At 38.5% G+C, this 24,855-nt stretch overlaps 1 protein-coding gene across 1 annotated transcript in view; it reads right to left on the reverse strand.

Annotated features, from left to right (window-relative positions):
* The window catches only part of PRKAR2B (protein kinase cAMP-dependent type II regulatory subunit beta), a 78,141-nt gene that overhangs the window by 18,253 nt on the left and 35,033 nt on the right, over positions 1-24,855 (reverse strand). Inside the window, exons 3-4 of the mRNA XM_006774939.2 lie at positions 8,439-8,491; positions 5,316-5,399 (exon numbers count right to left, since the gene is read on the reverse strand). Of these exons, the coding sequence (XP_006775002.1) occupies positions 5,316-5,399; positions 8,439-8,491 (137 nt within the window). The remainder of the gene's footprint in view (positions 1-5,315; positions 5,400-8,438; positions 8,492-24,855) is intronic.

Raw genomic sequence — 24,855 nt, forward strand, 5'->3', positions numbered from 1 at the left:
CCTCACCCAAGAGTATTTTTCCATTGATTTTTTCCTCCCATTGATCTTTAGAGAGAGTGGAAGGGAGGGGGAGAGACACAGAGAGAGAAACATCAATGTGAGAGAGACACACCGAATGTTTGCCTCCTGCACGCATCCCGACCAGCGGGGCTCAGGTCAACGCTCTATCCACTGAGCCAAACCAGCTAGTTCCCTTTTTGTTGTTGTTGTTTGTTATAGCCATTTATTATGGGTAAACTGGTTTTGATTTGCATTTCCCTAACGACTAACCATGCTGAAATTTTTTCATGTGTTTATTGATCATTTGTATATATATTCTTTGGATAAATATCTGTGCCTATATTTTGCCCATTTTTGAGTTGAGTTGCTTCTCTTTTTGTTGCTGAATTGTAAGAGTTCTTTATATATTCTGGATACCAAGTCCTTATCATACATACGATTTGCAAATATTTTCTCCCATTATGTAATTGTCTTTTCACTTTTTAAAAAATAATGTCCTTGGATGCACATTTTTTTTATTATGAAATCCAGTTTATCTTTTTTTTCTTTTCTTACTCCTGTTTTTTTGGCATCTAAGAATTCACTGCTAGACCCAAGGTCATGAAGAAAACCTCTGTGTTCTTGTCTAAGAGTTTCATAGTTTTAGAGTTTACCTTTAGGTCTTTGATCCACTTTGAGCTAATTTTTATATATGCAATGAAGTAGGAGTTAAGCTTTGTTCTTTTATGTGTGGATATTCATTTGTTGAAGAGACTACTCTTTCATTATTAAATGGTCTTCAAATTCTTGTTGAAATCAAATAGTCATAGATGTGTAAGTTTATTTCTAGACTCTCCATTTCCCTATGCCAGTAACACACTGTTTTTTTCTGTTTTCTTTTTAAAATATATTTTTATTGATTTCAGAGAGGAAGGAGAGGGAGAGAGAGAGAAACATCAATGATGAGAGAGAACCATTGATAGGCTATCTCTTGCATGCCCCCTACTGAGGATCGAGCCCACAACCCGGGCATGTGCCCTTGATTGGAATCGAACCTGAGGCCCTTCAGTCCGCAAGCTGATGCTCTATCCATTGAACCAAACCAACTAGGGCAGTAGTAACACATTGTTTTGATTACTGTAGCTTTGTAATAAAAGTTTTGAAACTGGCAAGTGTATCTTTTAACTTGTTCTTTTTCAATATTATTTTGCTATTGAGGCCCCCTTATTATATATACAATTTTAATACATTAAGACAACAAAATGTTAATGTTTTCATGATTTAGCTTCATAATACATCTTACCAATTTTAGCTTTTACAAATAAATTAATGCTAATAAAAATATTTTTTAAAATTGATTATGGGATCTCTATAAATACAGACATATTACTAAGTTAAAAAAAAGATCTGGGCAGAACACTGTGTAGAGTTTGCTGCCACCAATATTTTAAAAAGGTTATACTTACATATACATAGCACAGCCCTGGAAAAATGCACACGATAAAGCTAACAGAACTTGGCTCCTGAGAAAGTGGGCTGCTGGGCGACAGGGATGACGGAGATTTCCTTTCACTGACTGCTCTTTTGTTGTTTTAGGATTTTTACTCCTTTGTTCTTTTTGAATTTCTGTAAATTGTACATGTATACTGATTTAACATGTTTAATTCCGTAAAAAACCCAATTCTCCATTTAAACAGAGAACAAATGTTGCATCTTCATGTGAGCTAAGAAAAACTGCTGGGAGGACAATGGTGATGGGTACAGGAAGTGGTTTTCTCGCCTGCCCTGGGTCTCTGTGTGAGCTCTGGCGCCTCTTCATGAAACAGCAGCCAGGGCTGAAGAGGATGCCAAGGCGGCAGTAAAACGGTGCTTTCTTAATGTGGTGCTAATTGACCCCACAGGGGCCATTTTACCCAAATGCGTTCACCAGCCAGGCAACATATGGTCACCTATCAAAATTATAACATTTGATTAAGTGGTTTACTAATATTTTGTTTCCCTTACTGTTTATATTTCAACTCTTTTAGGGCAGATGGAGGGGTAATATTACTTCTATTGATCAGCTCTGGCTGTAAATGTCAAATGGAGACACAGCTGAAAAACACGGCTATAGAAAGTATTTTTGCTATCTTTGAATTAGCTGCATTTTAAAACAGAAAGCTTAAGAATGCATATAAGGATATATAAAAAAAGTCATTCCTGAAAAAATACAGCACAATTACTTCTTCCAGAACTTCTCTATGTGACAGGTGTCTGTTCTAGTCAATCAAAATGTAATTTCCCCATAACTATGCACAGACTGGGAAGAACTTAGGAAATAGTTAATATGCAGAGGCTTATCACAATGACTGACAACTACTGTAGGCAATCCACATATTATTCTCCTACAGAATGCAGTTTCAAGGCTGAGCTCAGTAAAAGGGCTCCGACTCACTTAAAAGTAACAATTTAGCGGGGCTGGCATGGCTCAGTGGTTGAGCATCGACCTATCAACCAGGAGGTCACAGTTCAATTCCCGGTCAGGGCACATGCCTGGGTTGCGGGCTCGATCCCAGTGTGGGGCGTGCAGGAGGCAGCCGATCAATGGTTCTCTCTCATCATTGATGTTTCTATCTCTCTCTCCCTCTTCCTTCCTCTCTGATATTAATAAAAATATATTTTTAATAAGTAACAATTTACTCTCCATTAATGAAAGAGATTATCCTATAGCTTAGGAAAATTATTTCAGTTTGCCTCATACTAGAAATATTTCAGAAGAAAAATGGCCTACTGAGTTGAGCATTAAAATATTCATGAAAAGAATATCTTCAAAGAGACTAATAATTATAAATGCTGTGCTTAGTGTATGAATATAAAGCACTCCAAGGAAGAATGTTCTGAGGCCTAGGAGGTGCAAGATTTTCAGGATCAACAATGACTTCAGGAAATTCAAATGAGAGAGAGTAGACACAAGCCAAGATTGTTCTTCTTGCTCGTCAGTAATGACTGCTTCCTGTTCCTCTGGGGAGTTTTCTTCCCATCATTCCAGCTAGACACTGGGAGTCACCCCAGACTCTTCCGTCAGGTCCCAATTTATTCCATCAGCAAGTACCAGCTCCTGCTGATTCTGACTATTTTGTGAAACCATCCCTTTTCCCCTTCCCTAGTTGGGCCCATTTCTTCTCCCTGGATCATGGCACTGTTTCCCCTGCTGAGCTCCATTCCTTTGTCCTTGCCCTGTCACTCTCCCATCTTTAACTCAACCCTCTACGAGGCCACCACCTTGGCCTTAGACACATCTGATTGTCACATCCTCTGCTTAAAATGTGCAGTTGTGCCTGCCCACTGCGTCCAGTACGTGTCCCATGCTACAGAGAGGCATTCAGGAACCGTCACGCAACACACGTCTGAGCTCCCACCTCTGGATGTCTCCCACTTGAGGCTCCGGTGCTAACACTCTGTACTCTTCTTCAACTGGCAGTCTCCTACTCATTTCCTGAGGTGGCTTCTCCAGCCTCCTGAGTCCTCGGGTGAGGCTAAGAGACCCTCATCCTCTCTTAGTGCCTTGACCATAGCACAGCATTTATCATGTTTCACCCCAATTGCTCTGTATGCGTATTTGAATCCCTCCTCGATTTTCGTTCCAAGAGGACAATACCACGTCTAAGTCTTTCTGTGGCCTTCAACACTTTAGACATGCCTTGGGGCATAGTGGGTAGTCAAGGAATTGAATTGAAAGAAGTTGCTGCATTATAAGCAGATTATAGGCATTGAACAGGTATTTCAAATAAACGCATTGGGGTTATTATAAAAAAATGTATACCATAAAAACTAGAAAGCTACTTGAAATAAGAGCTTAACCTAAGGTCTTCAATCTGCCAAGTTTGAGGATTAGTTTCTTATTACATACAGGTGGTAATTTGCTGAGAAGAATTAACTTTTACTTATTATTTTCTGTATCTTTCCTAGAAGGGAAAGTGAGATAGTGTGGGAAATAAGTCAAAATGGTTTGAGCTTGCACTCAATAAAAGATCTCTTGGAAACAATATGTAAATAATACTTGCTTTTTACCTATAAAACATTCCATAACAATAATTCATTAATTAGTAGTTAATAAACTAGTTTCATAAACTAGCTTTTTCTTTGTTAAAAAATAAATATAATGAAGGCCTTTAAAATATATATATTGAGGACTTTGAAAAAAGTGGCAAAAAATGTCTAAAAAAATTCCCATGTTTATAAAAATAATCACTTTACAAAAATACTCAGCCACCCCGCCAGGGCTACACTAAATTCTTAAATTTTCTGTCTTAATTCCATTTTTTAGTCTTCTATTATTAGATAGAATAACCAGCAACCCCATTCTTTATAGCTCCTAGTTTTGCAAGCTAAGGGATAATTTAATCAAACTGGTCAAAACTTATAATGTGTGGTCCCAAAACAAGATCTCCAAAGTCATAAAATGTAATCCAAGTTCCTGAAGAGCATGATATAAACATTAAATGGTATTAGAAATAAGAGCTTTTAAAAATATGTTTGTAATAAGACTCAGTGTAGACTTGGCATAATGCATTACCTTCCTCTTTATAAAAACGGCCTTTTAAAGTAAACCGCACCATAAAAAGAGTGGGTCTAGATGTAATGCCTTCTTCTCTAGGCCATCAATCTGAAAACTAAGACACTGACAACGTCTGACCGAAAAAAAGTTGAGGTAAGTCACCAAAGTTGACTCAGCGTTCCCAGCTGGAACACGGCAGCAGGGGCTCTTGTCCAAATGACCGGACGGCAGTGAATTCGCATCATCTGTGATGATGGACGTAAAACAGGGCAAAATCTGAGCAGCATGCTCACTCATACTGAGAGGGGGTATTCTAGAAATACACCCAAAACCGAAGCCTAGAAATTTCAAACTCCTTACAAAGAACAAAAAAATACCTCTACCTTTAAAACCAGTAAAATGTTATTTTGAAAACATGTATATGTTATAGATTAGAATATAGTTACTATTACCAGCGGGGCCCTGCACATCCCTGCATGTTCCAGGTGGGTGTACCAGGAATGCAAGGTCCTAACTTTCCTTCAGCTGGGCCATTTCTCAGTGCTGTGTTTATAGCTTGTAACTTTGAGGGAGGAGATAATGTCTTCCCCCTCTGCTTACTCCTTACTCCAACAGCGTGAACCTCCCAAGTTCAACACAAGTGCTCCTCATACAACCCACTGCGTGTGCAGGCACCCACGGTGGGGCCTTTACATCGCCCGGGTGATGTTAGCTTGCACAGACAGTGAAATCCAAGACGCTGCACAGTTCTTCACACAGATACTGAAAAAACCGTTTCTATTATGGAGATCTATCTTACCGGATCCAGGTTCTTAAATAGCAGGATGTCTTTACAAGCCTCTTGCAATCGATTTCTTTGATCATCAGTTTTTGGATGTATAATCTAAAAAAAAAAATTAAATCAACAAACAATTAGTCTACTCTTCTTACTTGTGAGAATAAAATTTCCTAGTAGGATGTTAAAAGGAAGATTTGTGAGTGCTGAGGTTTATTTCAGTGACTAGACACCTATCAGCCCACTAACTAGGGGAAAATAATACAATTTACCTCAGGGAGGGGTTGCACATTGATTAATACACTTGAATGGTTTTCTTTAATTTTTCAGTAACAGTTGACATTCAATATTGTATTAGTTTCAGGTGTACAATATAGTGGTTAGACATTTATATAATTTATGAAGTTATCCCCCCTCTAAGTCTAGTTCTCATCTGACACCATAGTTATTACAATATTATTGACTATATTCTCTATGCTGTACTTTATATCTCCATGACTATTCTAAATCTACTTTGTACTTTTTAATCCCTTCACTTTTTCACGAAGTCCCCCAGCCCCTCTCCCATCTGGCAACCATCAGTTTGTTTTCTGTATCTGAGTCTTTTTCTGTTTTGTTCATTTACTTTCTTTTTTAGAGTCCACATATAAGTAGTTATCAATGGAATTTGTCTTTCTCTGACTTATTTCGCTTAGTGTTAATATCCTCTAGGTCCATCCATGTAATCACAAGTGGTGAGATTTTTGTTCTTTTTATGGCCGAGTAATATTCTGTTGTATATACAGGGCGGGGCAAAAGTAGGTTAATAGTTGTTCAATTGGAAAATAATATAATAAATCATAATACAGGAATAAACTCCATTTCCCATATTCACAAATGTTAAACTACTTTTGTCCCGCCCTGCATGTACCGAGTCATCTTTAGCCAATCGTCTATTCATGGGCACTTAGGTTGCTTCCATATCTTAGCTATTGTAAACAATGAACACAGCGGTGCATATATCTTTTCAAATTAGTGTTTTGGGTAGGACTTGAATGTTTTTCAAAGGAGTGGTTCCCCCCAGGTTAGCAAGTTCAGACTCAGGCAGTGGTGTTTTGTGCCCATGCATATTTTAGAACTTACCATGAGAAATGAAAATCAGCACTTCAAGCCCATCTCAGATGGCTAATCACTAATGAAAATCCTAGGCCCAATAAGAATTGAGGAAACTTACAGTGTATATGTATATGTGTACACATATATACATCCTATTTGTGTGTGCAAACGACTAAGCCACTGAGAGAGGAAGTCATTGAATCTTTTCTTATAGGGATATAATATATGCAAACTTTTGTTCACTAATTAATATTCATCCTAAACTACATTGTAAGGTGACACATAAACGTAGGAAAAAAACAGATTTGATGACGACTAACTCACTGTATACAAGAAACTTTAAAAATGTGGGCATTAACTAAATCATGCCAACCAAAATTCACTCCTCCCTATTTTAAGGAAGGTTAACTAATAACACAAAACAAAAAGTTATTTCGTGCTTCATGAAATTCATTGAGACTTGGAGCCAAAGCAATCTTATATGTTTGCCGCTGAGACACTCTATCCTCAGAGAGAAAAAGTTGGGGATACCATGGCACCACTGTTGAACTAACTTTCTAGGTCCAACATGCTGGGCGCCATGTTGGCAAATCAAAACTTTGATATCTTTTGTGTACTTGTAAATGCTCTACTTTACTAGAAATGTGACATATCCAGTCACCAATCCCTGAAAGCTAAGCCAACTCTGGTCTCTACATCAATTTCCTTATTCCGTATTCATTTTCTATCTTTTCCCCCAACCTTCCTGGTGCTGGAATCGCCACAGTGAAGGAGTAAAATGGGAATTCCTTGAAGATCTGCTGGTCACATAAGTCTCCTTATCTTGCTACCACTGGATTTTACATATATTTCAGGAAGCTTACTGATGCTATGACCTAGGGATGCAGTATCTGCTTTTCTGTATTAAAACTCAATCTTACTAAAATATTTCTGAGAGCTACAGAAATAGATTTTTGTTTATATTTTTAAAGGCCAAATTAAAAAGGAGGACTTTTGTAAAGCATGTACCAAAAAAAAAAAGTAAATTATTACTTGCATTTTTCCAGGCAGTGTAATCTCTAATTTAGCTTACTTTTCACTAAATAAATAATAGAAAAACAAAGCTAAAGAACACAGCTTAAAAATTTGCTTCAAACCAAAATGAACAAATTTTTATAAAAACATTAGGACCTCCAAGAAACCAGTTTCTGAGCAAACTATAAAGACTCATAGACTTAAAAAGAATAACAACTGCTACACTGCCACTTTATTAGCACCACGCTCTAACCAGCTGAGCTAACTGGCCAGCTGCTACACTGACACTTTAGATGTTACTGTACTCTGATTTTTTTGTTCTTGTATTATTATTTAGTAATTACTGTATTATTTTCCTGTATTTCCTTTTTGTTGAATTTATTGGAGTAACACTAGTTAACAAAATTATACAGGTTTCAGGTGCACAATTCCACAAGACATCATCTGTGCACTGTATTATGTGTTCACCACCCCAAGTCAAGACTCCTTCCACAGTGAGAATTTATTTTTCTTAGTATTTCTAGTAAAGAAAAATACTGAGAAGAGACTTATATTCCTGCTAATTTATAATAACAGAAGCTTACTCTGAAACAAACAAAAAAATAGTAAACCCAAAGCAGTATATAGATGCAACACAATTCCTATCCAGATACCAATGGTGTATTTCACAGAACTAGAACAAATATTCCAAAAAATTATATAGAAACACAGGAGACCTCAAATAGCCACAGCAGTCTTGAGGAAGAAGAACAAAGTTGGAGGAATCACTATGAGAAAGTTGTATTTTTACAAAAGAAATAAAACCACAAACTGCAGTGATTTTTTATATTCGCCTTTCCTTTAGCCAAAGAGAGTCTTTGGGTAAAGTAATTCTATAGAACTTGAAGGAGAGAAGTAAGCTATAGAGATAAGACTAGGGCAGGCAACAGTCAAAATAATTCCATTATGTCTCCTGTTTGTTAACATCTTTCCTATTATTATTTTCCTTACCCAAATACAGAAGTAATTTAAAAATAATTTACTCAATAAATTACATACCCTGGATTCCGTATCATCCTCTTCTTCATCAGGATTATAAGCTTCTGCACACACTATAAAAAATAAAAATGGGCATTTTAAAGATTCTTTCATCAAGAAACATCCTATAATAAATATCTATCTTAAAAAATTAATAAACAGGAAGAGTACCATGGTGGTCTAAAAACCATTAATTCGCCTCATCCAGGGCAAGCAGTATATGCCAAACCAGTTTCCTCTTGTAATATACATGAAATGTATTATAATAACAGAGCTACGCTTTAAGACACTGACAATTGCTTTATTGTTGTTGTTAATCCTCACTTGAGGTTATTTTTTCCATTGATTTTTTTTTAGAGTGAAAGGGAGGGAGGGAGGGAGAGAGGGGGGAGGGAGGGATGTGAAAGAGACACATGGATTGACTGCTTCCCATATGCAGGATGGAAAATGCAACCCAGGTATGGTCCCTTGACTGGAAATTGAAGCCACGACCCTTTGGTGCATGGGGTGATGTTCTAACCACATAGCCAGACTGGCCAGGATCTGACAATTGCTTTTTGTTTTTTCTTTTCAGAGAAACATAGCTTACCCTGTTTCACTTTCATTTCCAAGCCATGGAAATGCATAAAATCTAAAAATTACCTAAATAAACAGCAAAATAAGTCTAAGTCTGCTACGAAATTATTAATTTAATTATAAAGTTGGGAGTAAATTTCACAAATTACCCATAACCAATTCTTCCAGGAGCAAATACTATATAACATTTTGCATAGTCCTATCCAGTCTTTATTCTGGATTGAGTTCATACTGCATATGCAATTTTAAAACCTTCTTTAATAATTTTACATGCCATTAGATACATTTTGTAAATATTGTTTTAAGGACTGGTTATTCATCATGAGCTATAATTAACCACTCCCCTAATGCTAGACACTTAGCTGACTTCTATTCAAACAACCTTGCAGTAAATATCTTCATGCAGAAATATTTGTCTACATTTCAGATTATGCTGTAGGAATTATTCCCCAAATGTAATTTTCTGGAGGGAGGGGGTGTTGTTAAAAGATATGACAATTTTTAAGACATACTCATCAACAAATTTCTTTCCAGGGAGATTGCACCCATTCATTGTCCTACAAAGATTATATGTAAGAAGACTTCTCTAAACTGTACCACAGAGTTGGATATTGATGCTTAAAATCTTTGCAATTTAGATGAAAAAAGGATTCAAATTTTTGAAAATTATGATTGAATTTGAATCATTTTCAAATGTTTATAAGTTGGCTATATTTTCCCCTTCCTTTTTATGTATGAGAAATTTATGTACGTATTTGGTATTCTTTTTGACTTATAGAACTTTAATACCACTTTGTCATATTTTTCACAAGCATTCATCCAGTTTGCCTTTTAACTATAATTAAAGTTTTTACAGATTACACATTTATTTATTTTTAATGTACTGATATCAAGGGAGACATTTCCCCAATATGATTTAAATTAAAATGTTAAACATCACAAAATACCACTGGTTCTGAGCTTGGAAACTCCTTTTTTATTTGCAAGTCTAAAGATTTGTTACTTCTCTTTTCTTTCAGTTTTTTTTAAAAGTAGATCTCTTCACATTTACCCTTTAACCCACATGAACTTAATTCTGCCATAGATGTAGAAATTTAAAGAACAGAGAATAGGCAAAAGGCTGAGAAATGTCTTTCCAAGGACCTCAAATGGCGTCAGAATATCACCATCATTAGTACTGCTATTACCATTATCACTCTAAAACCCGACATTAGCTTTTGTTTCTGTAGGCATTGTTCTATATATGCAGGCCAGAGTTATTCTTTTTTTAAAAATTAAATTGAAAAAATTTCCATCACCATACCCTCTTTCACCTCCCCCCAGCACCCTGTCCCCCCCACCTAGTCCATGAGTTCTTTCTCTCTTTCTTCCCTCCATGGCCCCTGCCTTCCTGCTCTTGGCCCCACCACTCACCAGAGAGCTGTCAGCCCACTATCTATCTATGAGTCTGTCTTGGGTTTGCTTGTTAGTTTAGTTTGTTCATGAGATTCCACATATGAGTGAAATCATATGGTGTCTGTCTTTCTCTGACTGGCTTATTTTACTTAGCATAATGTTCGCCAGGTCCATCCATGTTATTGCAAAAGGTAAAATATTATTATTTCTCATGGACAACTAATATTCCATTGTGTAAATGTACCATAGCTGTTTTATCCACTCATCTATTGATGAACACTTGGGCTGCTTGCAAATCTTGACTATTTTAACTGACGCTGCAATGAACATAGGAGTACATATGTTTTTTCTGAATTTGTGTCTTGGGTTTCTTCATATAAATTCCCCAAAGTGGAACTGGGTCAAAAGGCAGCCCCATTTTTAATTTTGTTTTGTTTTGAATCCTCACCCAAGGAGTGAGGATATTTTTTCCATTGATTTTTTAGAGAGTGAAAAGGAGGAGGGAGGGGGACAGAGAAAGAGAGGAGAGAGAAATATCAATGTGAGAGAGACACATTGATTGGTTGCCTTCCACAGGGGCCCCAACTGGGGGTGGGGATGGGACCTGCAGTCCAGATAAGTACCCCTAACCAGGAATCGAACCCACAGCCATTTTTAATTTTTTGAGAAAAATCCATTCTGCTTTCCACAGTGTCTGCACCAATTTGTATTTCCACCAACATGCACCAGCGTCTTCCTTTCTCCACATCATCGCCAACACTGTTTGTTGATTAATGCTCAGCCACTGTGACAGGTGTGAGGTGATATCTCATTATGGTTTTAATTTTCATTTCTCTGATAAGTGACATTGAACATCTTTTCATGTTTACTGGCCATCTGTATATATTCTTTGGAGAAGTGTCTATTTAGGTCCATTGCCCATTTTTTAAGTTGGATTGTTTGTATTTTTGGTGTTGAGTTTTACAAGTTCTTTATAAATTTTTGATATTAAAATTAGATGTATAAGCAAATGTTTTCCTATTCAGTGGGTTGTCTTTTCCTTTTGTTGATGGTTTCCTTTGCTGTGCAAAACTTTTTAGTTTGATGTAGTTCCATTTGTTTATTATTTTTTCCTTTTGTTTCTCTTGCCTAAGGAGATGTATCAGAAAAAATATTGCCACAAGAAATTTCTTTCGGTCCTTTCTTGTGAAGGCTCCCATATAAATGTAAAAAAAAAAAAGTCAATAAAATCTGTATGCTTTTCTCCTGTTAATCTTATGTCACTTTAGTACTTAGGCCCAGCTAGAGACCCAAAGAAGGTATAGGAGAATTTTTCCTCCCCTACATTCCTAAAGCTTCTGCCTGAAGTGATAGATGTTACTTCTGCTAAGAAGAAATATATATCACACTAGTGGCCTGGTGCACGGATTCGTGCATATTGAAAGGAAATCAATTAGAAGAAATATTTTAATATCACTATTCACCCTTTCTCTATAATAGAAGTGTCAACCAAATACACAATCGACAATGACAGATCAAAACACATGCGTGCGATTGGCGCCAGCGAGAGCTTTATATGTATCGCGCATGCACAAGTCAACATTTATCTTTAAATTGCCAGTGCACGTCATGTGTACTGTCTGGTTGGTCGGTCGGATGGTCAGACAGTCAGTCACTTAGCCTTTTATACATAGAGATTTCATAGGACAAGTGACATGGCCATTCCTAACTTCAAGGAGACAGGGAAGTATAATCTTACTGTGTGCTAAGAGAAGAGAAAACCAGGATATTGTGAAGAGCCCTAATGACCAAAGAGACAATCTGATGGCCCTAAACCCAAGACTTCCTCTCTCCCTCTCAGAGGCTTAGAAGGGGAATAGAGGGAGTACTAAACCTCACAGCTTACTTACAATACAAAGAAAAAAGTTCATTAAATTAAAAATTTAACAAAGCAAGGCTTATAAAATCCGAACAGAATCATTACAATTTTCTTAAAACTACTTTTCAAATAACAACTGAATATTTAATGATTAGCTATATAACGTAATATATTCCTGCATCAAACTATTAAATTATTATAACACACCATGTTGCTGCATATATTTCAGCTACAGAAAAAGCAATATATATACATCCTGTACTTATCTTGCAGAAATGTTGGCAGGCTTTAATAAACAGTACTTAAGTGAATACTTAATGACCAGACCAGTATGTTTATGACAGCAGAATTTTATTAAAAGGATTTTAGTTAAGACTGTATAACCCTATCTTGGTCAAATGATAGGCATTCCTTTTCCACTTAATCTAGTTTGTTCTACTCTCCCGAGGGTTATCAATGGGGCTTTAATAATCAGCTCTTCACAAACCACCTCTGGTTCTATAAAATTATGTTTTAAACTCCATTCAAGTAGGTTCCTAAATCATCTCAGACATATAATTACCAATCCTAAAAAACACCTATAAATTTTTTTCCTGCTGCTTTCCTTATAAAACATTCTATTGTCTCATAAGTATTTCAGATGTACTGTATTAAACAGTTCACTAAATTGCCCTGATTCATTACAAAAATCATTATTCTTGTTGTACTTGAACAAAAGAGGTATTTTCAATAAGACTGCATAATTTGTCAATTCCTTTCTGTTTTTATATTTCTAAAAACAAGTTTCTTCCACCTGTCTACCACTCCTCTTTAAGTGACTGTATAATCAAGAACCATTCATACCTCACAAATAAACCATCATGCTCAAGATACTATTGGGTCAGTATCCACAAGATACATAAAAAAGCAGCAATAGAGGGCTTCAGACAAATGAGAATTTCTTCATTTGTTATTTTCCTATTATTAAAGATACAGAAAATAAAACAATTTAATCTGTTTCAAAAAATGTGTGAATTTTTCTTCAAAACCACTCCAAAGGGGGGGTGGGGGGAAAGCCCTAAGTATGTTAGTTTTCTGTACTTGGAATCCAAATATTTAAAAACTTTAGCTATGGAGCATGTGGACTCAATCATTGCATCTATTCCCAATTCACTTTCTTTCCACTACATGACCACGTATGCATTTAGTCTTTAAACATCCACCACCTCTTTTAATAATTAATTCATTTATAAGAAATATTGCACAATTTAGAGGACAAACCATTCAACAGATTTATAAAAAGAATCACGTCAATACAGAATGTACCAGTGAGGATGAATCCAGAACCCGATAGGCTCCAACACTCCATATAATTCTACTGTTCATACACTATGAGTAGCCTGTGGGATTCAGAGGCCGCAAGAAGTACCGTGAGCCCTCACTCCCTCTCACATGAAACAGCGGTCCCCATAGCTACTAATGTTCCTTTCATCAGTAAGGATATAAGAAAATTAACAATGTGCAAGATACAAGACCAGTCAAGAGTATGTAGGATATTTTTAAAATAAACTATTCCAAGCAAATTTTCTTTAAGAGAAAGTATAAAAACTTACAAATGACCCAGAGTAAGATAAGTAGGTACAATTCAAAGAGTCTGAAGAATAATTTTGAGAATATATTTGAATGACCATTAATATTTTAAACCCCAAGTGTGTTTGCTACTAATCACTACAATTCCTCAATGATATTCTCTAGAACTATTAAGTAGCAGTCAGTAAGTGGATTGCCTGTACTAGAGGACATGTAATAGAAATTATATTGTGCTTTGCGGAAAAGGGTCTAATAAAGATTTTTGAGCATTATATTTGATGGTTATGGGTTTTAAAAAATTAATAATAGCCCAAGAGAAATAAAAAAGGAATTCTGATCCTTTGATCAAAAAACCAACAGCTTCCCAAGAGGATAAAGCTGCCCAGATGACCACGCTCATAATGTCTGGCCTCCCTTTGCTTTCTTTCCTTTATTAATATTAACCAGCTAATTATGATGATAACACTAGAACTCTTTTCACTTAGAAAATTACAAGGTTTTAGGGGCTCTGTACCAAGAACTGGGGAAATGGGAAGAAATAAAGGTTAAAATATTACAAATTTTTATGAAAAACATCAATTTACAGATCCAAGAAGTTCAATGAAGCTTAGCCTAGAATAAACACAAAGAAATGCTTAGGCACATTTTAGTCAAACTATTAAAAGTCAAAAACAAAGAAAATTATCAAAACAACAACAAAAAAGATTATACAAGGGAACAAAAAAAAACACAATTAATGGTTAATGTCTCAGCAGAAACAATACTAGTAATTGCCCTAGCTGGTTTGGCTCAGTGCATTAGGCATAGGCCTGCAGGCCAAAGGGTATGAGGTTCTATTCTGATCAAGGACACCATGGTTGTAGGCTCCTCCCCCACCTGCATCCTGGTCAGGGTGCATGCAGGAGGCAACCAATCGATGTGTCTCTTACATAGATATTTCTTTCTGTCTTTCCCTCTCTCTTCTGCCCTCTCTAAAAATCAATAGAAAAATATCTCCGGGTGAAGATTAAAAAAAACACACAACAAAAACAATAGAGATCAGTAATGGCATATTCAAATTCCTGAAAGAAAAACGTTTCATAAGAATTCTACATCCAACAAAAACGACCCTTTGAAAATGAAAGTGAAATGAGTTTATTTTCAGATAAACAAAGACTGAGAGAATTCGTTGCAAGCAGATGTGCCCTATAAGCAATATTAAAGGAAGGTCTTCAGGCTAACAGGAAATGCCACTACTAGATGATAATCTGGCAGAAAGGAACGAAGATAGTACGAACAAGCTGTTTACTGGGAAAGGTAAATATTTGAGTAAACATAAGACTATATGAACACGTACTTTTTCTTTAAGACAAGACTGCATAAAGCAATAATTATAACACTAAACTGTTGGGTGTATAACACATATAATACGTATGTTAGTACCAGCACAGTGGGCTGACAGTCTAACTCTACCTCCCTCAATTCCTCCTATTCACACACCTTAGTAAGGCGGTCTGGTGGTTACATATAGCTACGCACAGAAAGAGTTCACCTCTTCTCAGTTTGTTCCTGGGTAACGATCAAGGTGAAAGAGATGTGGAGAATAACAGGGATTCCATCCAGATCATTCCTAGTCATGGTATATGTCTGGCAAAAATTATTAAAGCTTCCCACAACATACAGAATAAAAGCCACACTCGTGTCGGGACTTTCGGGGGTCTCTCATGACCTGATTCAAACCTATTTTTTGGTACGTTCCTCCTACTATAATAAAGTCCATACAATTCTAACCTTATTAGACTAGTCACTATTCCCTCAGCACAATAGCTCATGTGGTTTGCTCAATGGGGAACTCATCCCTTCTGGTCCCCCTTCCCACCTATCAAAATCTGACCCTTCTCCCAAAGCTCTGCGCAAATGCCACACCCTCCCTGACACTTTCCCCAAGCACAAAAGTTAGTTTAAAGATTCCTTCTACGTAGGAACACAGAATGTACCTCATCTGTCCCTTTACTTCAGTGTAATCACATATTATGTGGGGCTAAATTCTAAATGCAACACAGGAGGCAAAAATCTCCAACAGTCAATGCTATTCTTGAAAACCTCATAGGAAGCCATTGCTCAACATGGTCCTAAGGCCCCACAGTAAGTCCACAACAATGGTTTTAGACCATTAAGAATGACTGATTTTTCTTCTGTGAGCACTAGATGCTGGCTTACATTTAGAAGCCACATGTGTGGAAAATGGATACCTTTAAACCCGAGAAATGCTCATACTGAGAGGTATGTGGCACTGAGAGCGAGCCAGCAGGAACGGTGGCGTCACGTCCCCGCCTCACCCACTGAGGGCACAAACTCGCCGAGTGGGATGTCTCTCTCTGCTCCTTTGCACTGAGGCTCTCTGTAGAATGTGTGCAGTGGAATTAGAGGGGATGGCACTGACCATGACCCAACTCTGCGGTGCTGTCCTACAACTAACTGTCTGTGAGGACAGTCCCGGGCACTGCCAGCTGTTCCAGGGGCTTGGGCACAAGCTACACCTTCCCCATCTATAGCAATCTCACAGTATGCACAGAACCGTCTTGCAAATAGTGAGTTAATGATAGATCTTTTTTAATTTAACGGAAGTGATAGTACAACCAGATATATAGCCATCTCTTTTACAGTTATCAGAGAATAAGCATTCCTAAAACAAACATTTTTGCACAAAAAAAGTTCTCACAAATTAAAAACAATTGTAAGTCTAGAAAAAAACACCCAATCTGATTTTAAAATGCAGTAATTTTGCATAGCATGAGAGAACCAGGTGGTTGGCTGCTCTTTTTTAAAAAAAAATATATATGTATTTATTATTGATTTCAGAGAGGAAGGAAGAGGGAGACAGAGAAAGAAACATCAATGATAAATCATTGATCAGCTGCCTCCTGCACACCCCCCACTGGAGACGAGCCTGCAACCGAGGTACATGCCCTGACCAGGAATTCGAACCATGACCTCCTGGTTCATAGGTCGATGTTCAACCACTGAGCAACACTGGCTAGGCTGTTGGCTGCTCTTAATGTTCTGAAGAAATAACATAAAAAAGAGTTTGTAGGAAGAAAATTACAGTGACCTTTCATCTTCCACTTTATCTCTTTGAAAAATGTGTGGGATGAATGTAAAGTATCATTTTTCCTTTGGGGCTTTTTCCTTTAGTAGCTAGATGAATTGATATGCAAGATAATAGTTTCATTCTGTTGAAGAGAAGCAACATTTGTCTGGTATTTATTGTCATTCTGTGTGTGAAGCATTATTCTACCATAAAATAGTAATTTTTCCTCAATAGGAAAAGACACATCCAAATGAGTCACCTGCGGTGGTACAGGCAGGTGGTAAAACAGTCACCCGAGTTTCCCTCATGCACGCGCGCAGGGCTTGTCAGCTATCTCCGGTTTGCCAACGTGCTGAGGACACTGCAGCGGCCCCGGTAGGCTGGAAAGGAAACTCAGTGGCCAACAGAGAAGCTACCTTCCACAAAGAAAGACAGGGCTTCTTCAGGGCAGCTGATCTAAACTAAGAATCAGCTCGCAGACATGACTCCAATCATCCAAACGGGTCAATTAAAATTAGTGCCAGGGGAGGTGGGGTTTCTGAGCCCTGTGTCACAGCAGACTCCAGATGGGCAAAGGAGACAATTTCCAGGTCCATCCAGGATGACTGGATTTCCTGAGACTATGAGGGGTTTGCCTCGGAGGGAATGGCAGGTCCGTTTTGTTCTGGTGGCTACTGTAAAGTGTGGAGTTGTGGTGGCCATATCCCCCACCATCTGGAGAAAGCAGCCCACAACAAGAGAGAGAAGTAGAGGCAAGAGATCCCTAACTGTTTCAAAGCCCAAGCCCAGCTGCCTCCCTGCCCTCCACCCCCAACATTTCAATACATTTTTCATTTTCACTACATTAAATTCAATGTGTGTTTCAGTAGCTCACAAGGAAGGAGACATCAGAAATTAAGGGCAACACTTGTTCAAAAAGATCAGGACCACCAAAAGGAAAACAATATAATAAAGATTCCACCCAGTTACCAAAAATAACTAAGGATAAAACCACAGAGCAGTCATTGACAAGGAAGCGGTATTTGCAAAATAATAAGTGCAACTCTAGGGACTATTCAATGAAATTCTAACAACAAAAGTGGATGATATATAATTCAGGGACCCTGTGTGGTTCTGACAAGAGTACCCACAATTGTTCATCTATGATACCAGGGAACGTAAGTGATAAAGGTAGGCAACAAAACTGAAAGTATTCTTTGCCACCAAATTTTGCTATCTTGCAGAACAAATAATCATGAGCTTAGGTCTTCAATTTAGTTTATATGCTCCATGGATTTCAGAACTACTGACTGGTATTTTAAAAAAAAAATAGCTTTTTCTGTTTTTATGAAAATGACACAGGCACCCTGCAAACAACTCGCTTGTAAACTAATAAAATTTTATTTTATCATATGCAAAATGCCTCCAGTTTTAGTGAAACCAACACACGGAAACAACTCTATTTTAAAGCTGTGCTTGGTGCTATGACAGATGCAAGCACTAAGTACTAAATAGGGTCTCTGCACTCCGCTAACTTACCAGCTGCTTAAGGAGATTAGTTTACCTGTTCAGGCAGTAGGATAAATTATTATCTGCGGTGAAATAGAGAGTGGCTGATGTACAGCGTGGGGAGAGAGCACAGGATTCAGATAGAGTGAGGCATATCTCAGCTCTGCCATTTTTTCCCTGCCACTTATTAACTGCGTGCCCTTTGTACATTACTAAGCATTATGAATCCCAATTTTTTTTCATATGTAAAGTGTGGCTATTATGAACTACCTCATTGAGGTGCTGTGTTTAAATAAATACAGCTGTATAGGAATCACATGAGGAATAAACCTTAAAAAATAGATTGATATTTGTGGCATAAGCTCAAACACATAATGATGAAGTAGAATACACACACATTCATACTTGCCCATGAATGAGAGTAAGCACCAGGCCTTTGCACATAGAATCCCCTGGAGTGCTCCCCCACCACGCACCCAAAATCCTGCCACCCACTTATTCCCAGATCTTGGCTGAAACATGAGTTCCTGGGAGAGGCATTCTCCTCCATGTACTAGTAAATAGTAGGTATCCTGTGTCACTCACTGAAGAACTGAATCACTCCACAGATATTCATTCAAGATGACATCTGAGTAAGACTTCAGCCCCAAAGAAAGGCTGTGCAAAAAGCCCACATCTGGAGGAAATAAACTTTGACAAGCTGAGGGACCTTGGACTAGTTATTTAACTTCTCTGTCCCTCAGTTTTGTCTATAAAATGGGGATAATAATAGTACTTTGCTCTATTACATGATATACTTGAAATTAAAGAATGTTTAGCCTTAAGCAGTTTTGCTCAGTGGATAGAGCACTGGCCTGTGGACCAAAGGGTCCGGGTTTAATTCCAGTAAAGGGCACGTACCTTGGTTGCAGGCTCCTCCCCAGCCCAGGCCCTGGTTGGGGCTCATGCAGGAGGCAACCAATCGATATGTTTCTCTGACATCAATGTTTCTCTCTGTCTTTCTCTCTCTTTTCCACTCTCCCTAAAAATCAATGGAAAAATATCCTCAGGTGAGGATTAACAATAACAACAAAAATTAAAGAATGTTCAGAATACAGTAGGTAGCCACAGCTTGGTTGGATGGCAAGGATTTTGTTAGGGGTAATAGAAAACAGGGTAAAAGGTTTACAGTTGTTCTTATGGAATAATACAGTAATTAATAAATAACAATACAAGAATAAATTCCGTGTTTCCCATACTCACAACTGTAGATCTACTTTTGCCAGTAACTGAGTCTAGGTTCTTAAGGGTCTCAAGTTGAATATTGATTTAAAATATATAGACATGACTGAAGGATCTTGGGTTTGATTCTGATCAAGGACATATACCTCAGTTACAAACCCCAGGGCTCGTGCAGGAGGCAACCAATTGATGTCTCTCTTTCACATCAATGTTTCTCTCTCTGTGTCTCTCCCCCTCCCCCTAAAAATCAATGAAAAAATATCCCCGGGTAAAGAATAACAACACTATATATATATATACACACACACACACACACACACACAAATATATAATACATGTCGTATGTAGAATATTATGACAGGTTTACTAGATGAGTCAGAAAAAAGGAAGTCTAAAGCAAGAGAAGCCACTTAGTATCACTACAGCAATCTATGTGCATGGTAATGGGTATAGTGACAATAGAAATAGAAAGTAGTAAAAGTCAACATTAACCCACTGACAGATTAGAGATACAGGGCCAAGGTTATTAAGTGTATATGTTAATAATTTAATTAATAGATATGGTTTCTATCAAGAATTCACTATGGTACAATAAAGTCTAATTATCATATTACACTAAGTTACTAAATATTAAAGATGTTTCTAATGGAACAAATGCAAATATTAATAAGTATAATCAAATGAGAATATCATTTTTTTCTTTTAAAAATATATTTTTATTGATTTCAGAGAGGTAAAGAGAAGGAGAGAGAGATAGAAACATCAATGATGATGGGAATCACTGATCAGCTGCCTCCTGCATGCCCCACTGACCAGGGATTGAGCCCACAACCCGGGCATGTGCCCTGACCAGGAATCGAACCATGCCCTTCTGGTTGAATTGCTGACCTATGGATTCCTCATGTACATTACTACTCTCCTTCCCAACACTTTCCCCACACCTTCAAGTGCTTTTATGAAACATTTCTGATATTTCTCTGCCTTAACTGGAACCTGGTTCTTTTCCAAGAATACCACTTCTCTTAGAAAGACCCACTCCCTGCACACAGTGGGGTCCAAAAGGTAATGAGGGACGCTCATGGCTCCTCACACTGGCATCCAGACCACTACTTGGTCCTCCTGTGCAAACACCTGTGCCCCTCTGAGATTCAGAGCGTTCAGGCACCCCTCCTGATTGGTACCTGACTCAATTATTTCCCTCCTCAATTTTGCCACCATCACAGAAGACTTCAATGTCCAATCCCAACCTCAAACTGTGTTTGCTTCCTTGACGCCAATAAAAAACTTCATCTGCTCTAGCAGTCTCACTCTGTAACTGCATACATGGCTGGTCCTTACTTCAAGAACCTTAAACCTCATTACACACGTCTGGCCAAATCTTCCCATCCACCCGTACTCTCACTTCTGTGTTTTTCTTTGACAAATGTGGATATTTGTCATGATGCTCACAGTTCAGTAGAGGAAAAGAGACACACAAACAAACTGCAATATTAAATGATGCACAATAGTAACAGCAGCAGGAGGATGTACTCTCTATACAGATGGCATCCAGAAAGAAAGAAAGAATGCTGAAGGGGAAGGAGCCTGCTTGGGGCCGTGTGGGAAGGGCAGCAAGGCTACACAAGCAAAGTTCGTGGAATATTCCCAACAGGATCAGGCACATGCCAGGCAGCAGCAGTAACAATCAGGGAACCATGGGCCTGGAGCAGGGCTGCTACTTTCCACCCTTGCACTACACTGTGGGGCATGTACACACTGTAATCTGTCCTCACAAAATGCCGAAGGGGTACGGTTGTTGTTGTTGTTTTTTTCTAAGCAGTTCTTTCAGATAAATGAGTGATTTTCCCTTATAAAAGCTTTTTATGAGAACTTTCATATCTCAGACAGAGCATACCAAGGTCATGTTGCCCAAACCACAATGGCCCATGATGAGATAAGTACTAGTACAGAGCATGCAAGTGTGTAGGAACTATTCTAGCTATTTGATTCTGCCATGGCAATTTTATTACATTTTACAAAAGTACTGGTTAGCAATAGGGGGGAAAACTGGCCCTTCACACAGAAAATTTATGGAGCAGTGACCTAAATTCTGATCATAATTAGAGAACCCTATATTATAAACGCCTAATATGCTAAGTGTCTGGCCATCCGGTCTTCCATTCAACCAATCAAAGCGTAATATGCTAATAATATGCTAAGGCCACCACTCAACTGCTCACTATGACATGCACTGACCACCAGGGGGCAGATGCTCCAACCGGTAGGTTAGCTTGCTGCTGGGGTCCAGTTGATCGGGACTGAGCGAGATGGGCCAGACACACCTTGGAACTCTCCTGCAGTCCCTCCCTGGCTGGCCAACCTCCCGTGTCCCTCCCCAGCCCCAGTTGTGCACTGGTAGGGTCCCTGGGTTTGGCCTGCACCTTCTCACAATCCAGGACCCCTCAGGGGATGTTGGAGAGCCAGTTTCAGCCCGATCCTGCAGGCCAGGCTGAGAGGCGCCACTGGTGCACGAATTTGTGCACCGGGCCTCTAGTGGTTATAAGTTACAATGTCCATCGTATCTACTCGTGTCAGTTTTATAGGCAGTGCCAGCAACCAGGACACACAAGGGGCTAAGGGAGCTACACAGGCATCCCATGTCACTTTCTAAATCCCCGAGTCTGCTGGTGTGAAGAATCTGAGGACACAGGAGCAGGAGACATCCTACCCTGCCTTGCCCTGAACTGTTACCATGTTTTTACTATTGCATTCCTCCCTCTCTTCCCTAGAGAACTTGAAGAGAACTCTGGAGAAAATATAGTTAAATTCAAGAGATAATTGAATTTCTCACTGGCCTTAAGATAGGTTATCAGCATTCCTGGGCCTAACAAAAAAGAACCAGACTCAACACTTCCCATAGATTCCACTGGAATCTAATTCCTACAGCAGGCTAAGGCCTGCTAGAACATACTGTGCTTAAAAAGTAGCAGTAAATGACCTCTGCTAGAAGAGGAAGAAAGAGAGGGAAGAGGCTAGGGGTGAGTGTCCATTTGGTTTTATCTGTACCTATTCACAGGGGAGAATCCATTTTAATATCAGCCTGGGCACAGACAGGTGCATGGAGTGGTAAGAGCTACTTTCACTCCATCTGAAGGAGAAGCCTGGACAAAGATCCCCAGAGACTCTGGTTGGGCATCTCAGAGAACCTCTCTAGGTCCCCCTCTCCTCTCTCCTCTGCTGGCACTTCTGGTTTCATCCTGTTGCCTTGGTTGAACTGTCTGAGTCTTGATTTCAGCCTCTCCCTGGGTATCATCTCTTTAACAATAAGTGGACATGGGATATGTGAGTAGCAGAGGCAGTACTCCAACCCAGGTCAATCTAAACCCAGAGACCAGACTGCCAACTCTGGTAAAAGATACTTACATTTCATTTTTAAAATATATTTTTATGATTTCAAAGAGGAAGGGGAGAGAGGGAGAGGGAGAGGGAGAGGGGAGAGGGGAGAGAGAGAAAGAGAGAGAGAGAGAGAGAGAGAGAGAGAGAGAGACATCAATGATGAGAGAGAATCATTGATTGGCTGCCTCCTGCATGCCCCCTACTCGGGATTGAGCCTGCAACCTGGGCATGTGCCCTTGACCAGAATTGAACCTGGGACCCCTGAGTCTACAGTCCAACGTTCCACCCACTGAGCCAAACCGGCTAGGGCAAGACACTCAGATTTTAAAACAATGGTAAGTAAGTTAACCCCTTCCCCAACAATTTTTTTGTTAAAAACGTTTCTTTTTCAGACTAATTTTTTTATTTTGGTTCTATATAGTATTTTTGATGCTGGTTATGAAAACAGTTTGTAATTATTTTTTCTTCCCATTTTTGTGGTTAAGAATAGTATTTCCTCAGAAAGTTTCTAGATGAAATTATTTAGAATGGTACGTATGTAGCTGGTTTTTGAAGGTAAAGTTTTAGACGAGTATACTCGTCGACGACTGAAAAAAGAACATTTTGTGAAAACGTGTATACACGTTTCTGCCGGGGAAGGGGTTAAAGGCAGAAGTAGCTCTTGGCCTTAAGCCCCTGCTGGCCATGGCCATGGGCATCTGCTTACTCCATGCCACAGGTGCTTGATGGCAGAGGCGAGTGCAGAGCAGTTCTATGAAAACAGACTGTTTACAATAAAATAGCGAGTTATTAGTAATAAAACACAAATGTTTCCCTTCCTATTCAAACCCATGTTATGAGCCTTAATTTTAAGATCAGCTCAAATGGCACCTGTGAGCCACACCCTGAAAGAACTATATGTTTTCTCCTTTTCTCTAGTGTATATTGTGGTATTTACCACACAGAGTCACAGTCCACTTCCCTGCTAGACTATGAACTTCCCAAGGGCTATATCTGACTCTTCTTGTATCCCTACCACTGTATCTGGCACATAGTAGGGACTCAGTAAATGTTTGCTGAATGAATCAATTAATTAAAGAAGTATTCCTCCAATGTGCTTTATCCACCTAGTGTTGGTGATTACCGAGTTTGAAATAAACTTCAAAATTTTCATTTCAAAAATGCCCATTTAATATAAATGTCAATACAGTCATATCAGGAAAATACTGTGATAACTGGAGAATGATCCCTGGAAAAATCACTGGGGCTAAATATTTCATCAAATAACTTCAGAGTAAAAACCATGAACACCATGGCTACACAATATTTTCAAAACAAAAGGGAGCTTATGTTCCCTGAATCAGATTCGAGACAAGATCTGAACTTCTGCTATTTCACCACTTTCTTTGAAACTAATAATTTTCTGTTTGGGGTGATTTCATGGAATTTTTATTTTTTTTATTGCTTAATGTATTACAAAGGGTATTACATATGTGTCCTTTTTCTTTTCCCGCCCTTGACAGTTCCCTGGCCTCCCCTACTCCCCAGTGTCTTATGTCCATTGGTTATGCTTATATGCATGCATACAAGTCCTTCTGTTGATCTCTTACCCCCCTCCCTCCTGCCCCCTAACCCTCCCCGGCCTTCCCGCTGCAGTTTGACAATCAGTTTGAGGCAGCTCTGCCTCTGTATCTATTATTGATCATAAGTTTATAATGGTCTTTATTATCCATGTATGAGTGAGATCATGTGGTATTTTTCCTTCATTGACTAGCTTATTTCACTTAGCATAATGCTCTCCAGTTCCATCCATGTCATGGAATTTTTAGTATGTCATTTTACACAGTGGGTTGTGAGACTTAAAACTTAATTTTGGGGGGAAAAACCAAGATGGCGGCATAGGTTAA

The sequence above is a fragment of the Myotis davidii genome, unplaced genomic scaffold (genome assembly GCF_000327345.1).
Source record: "Myotis davidii unplaced genomic scaffold, ASM32734v1 scaffold125, whole genome shotgun sequence".
Lineage (NCBI taxonomy): Eukaryota > Metazoa > Chordata > Mammalia > Chiroptera > Vespertilionidae > Myotis > Myotis davidii.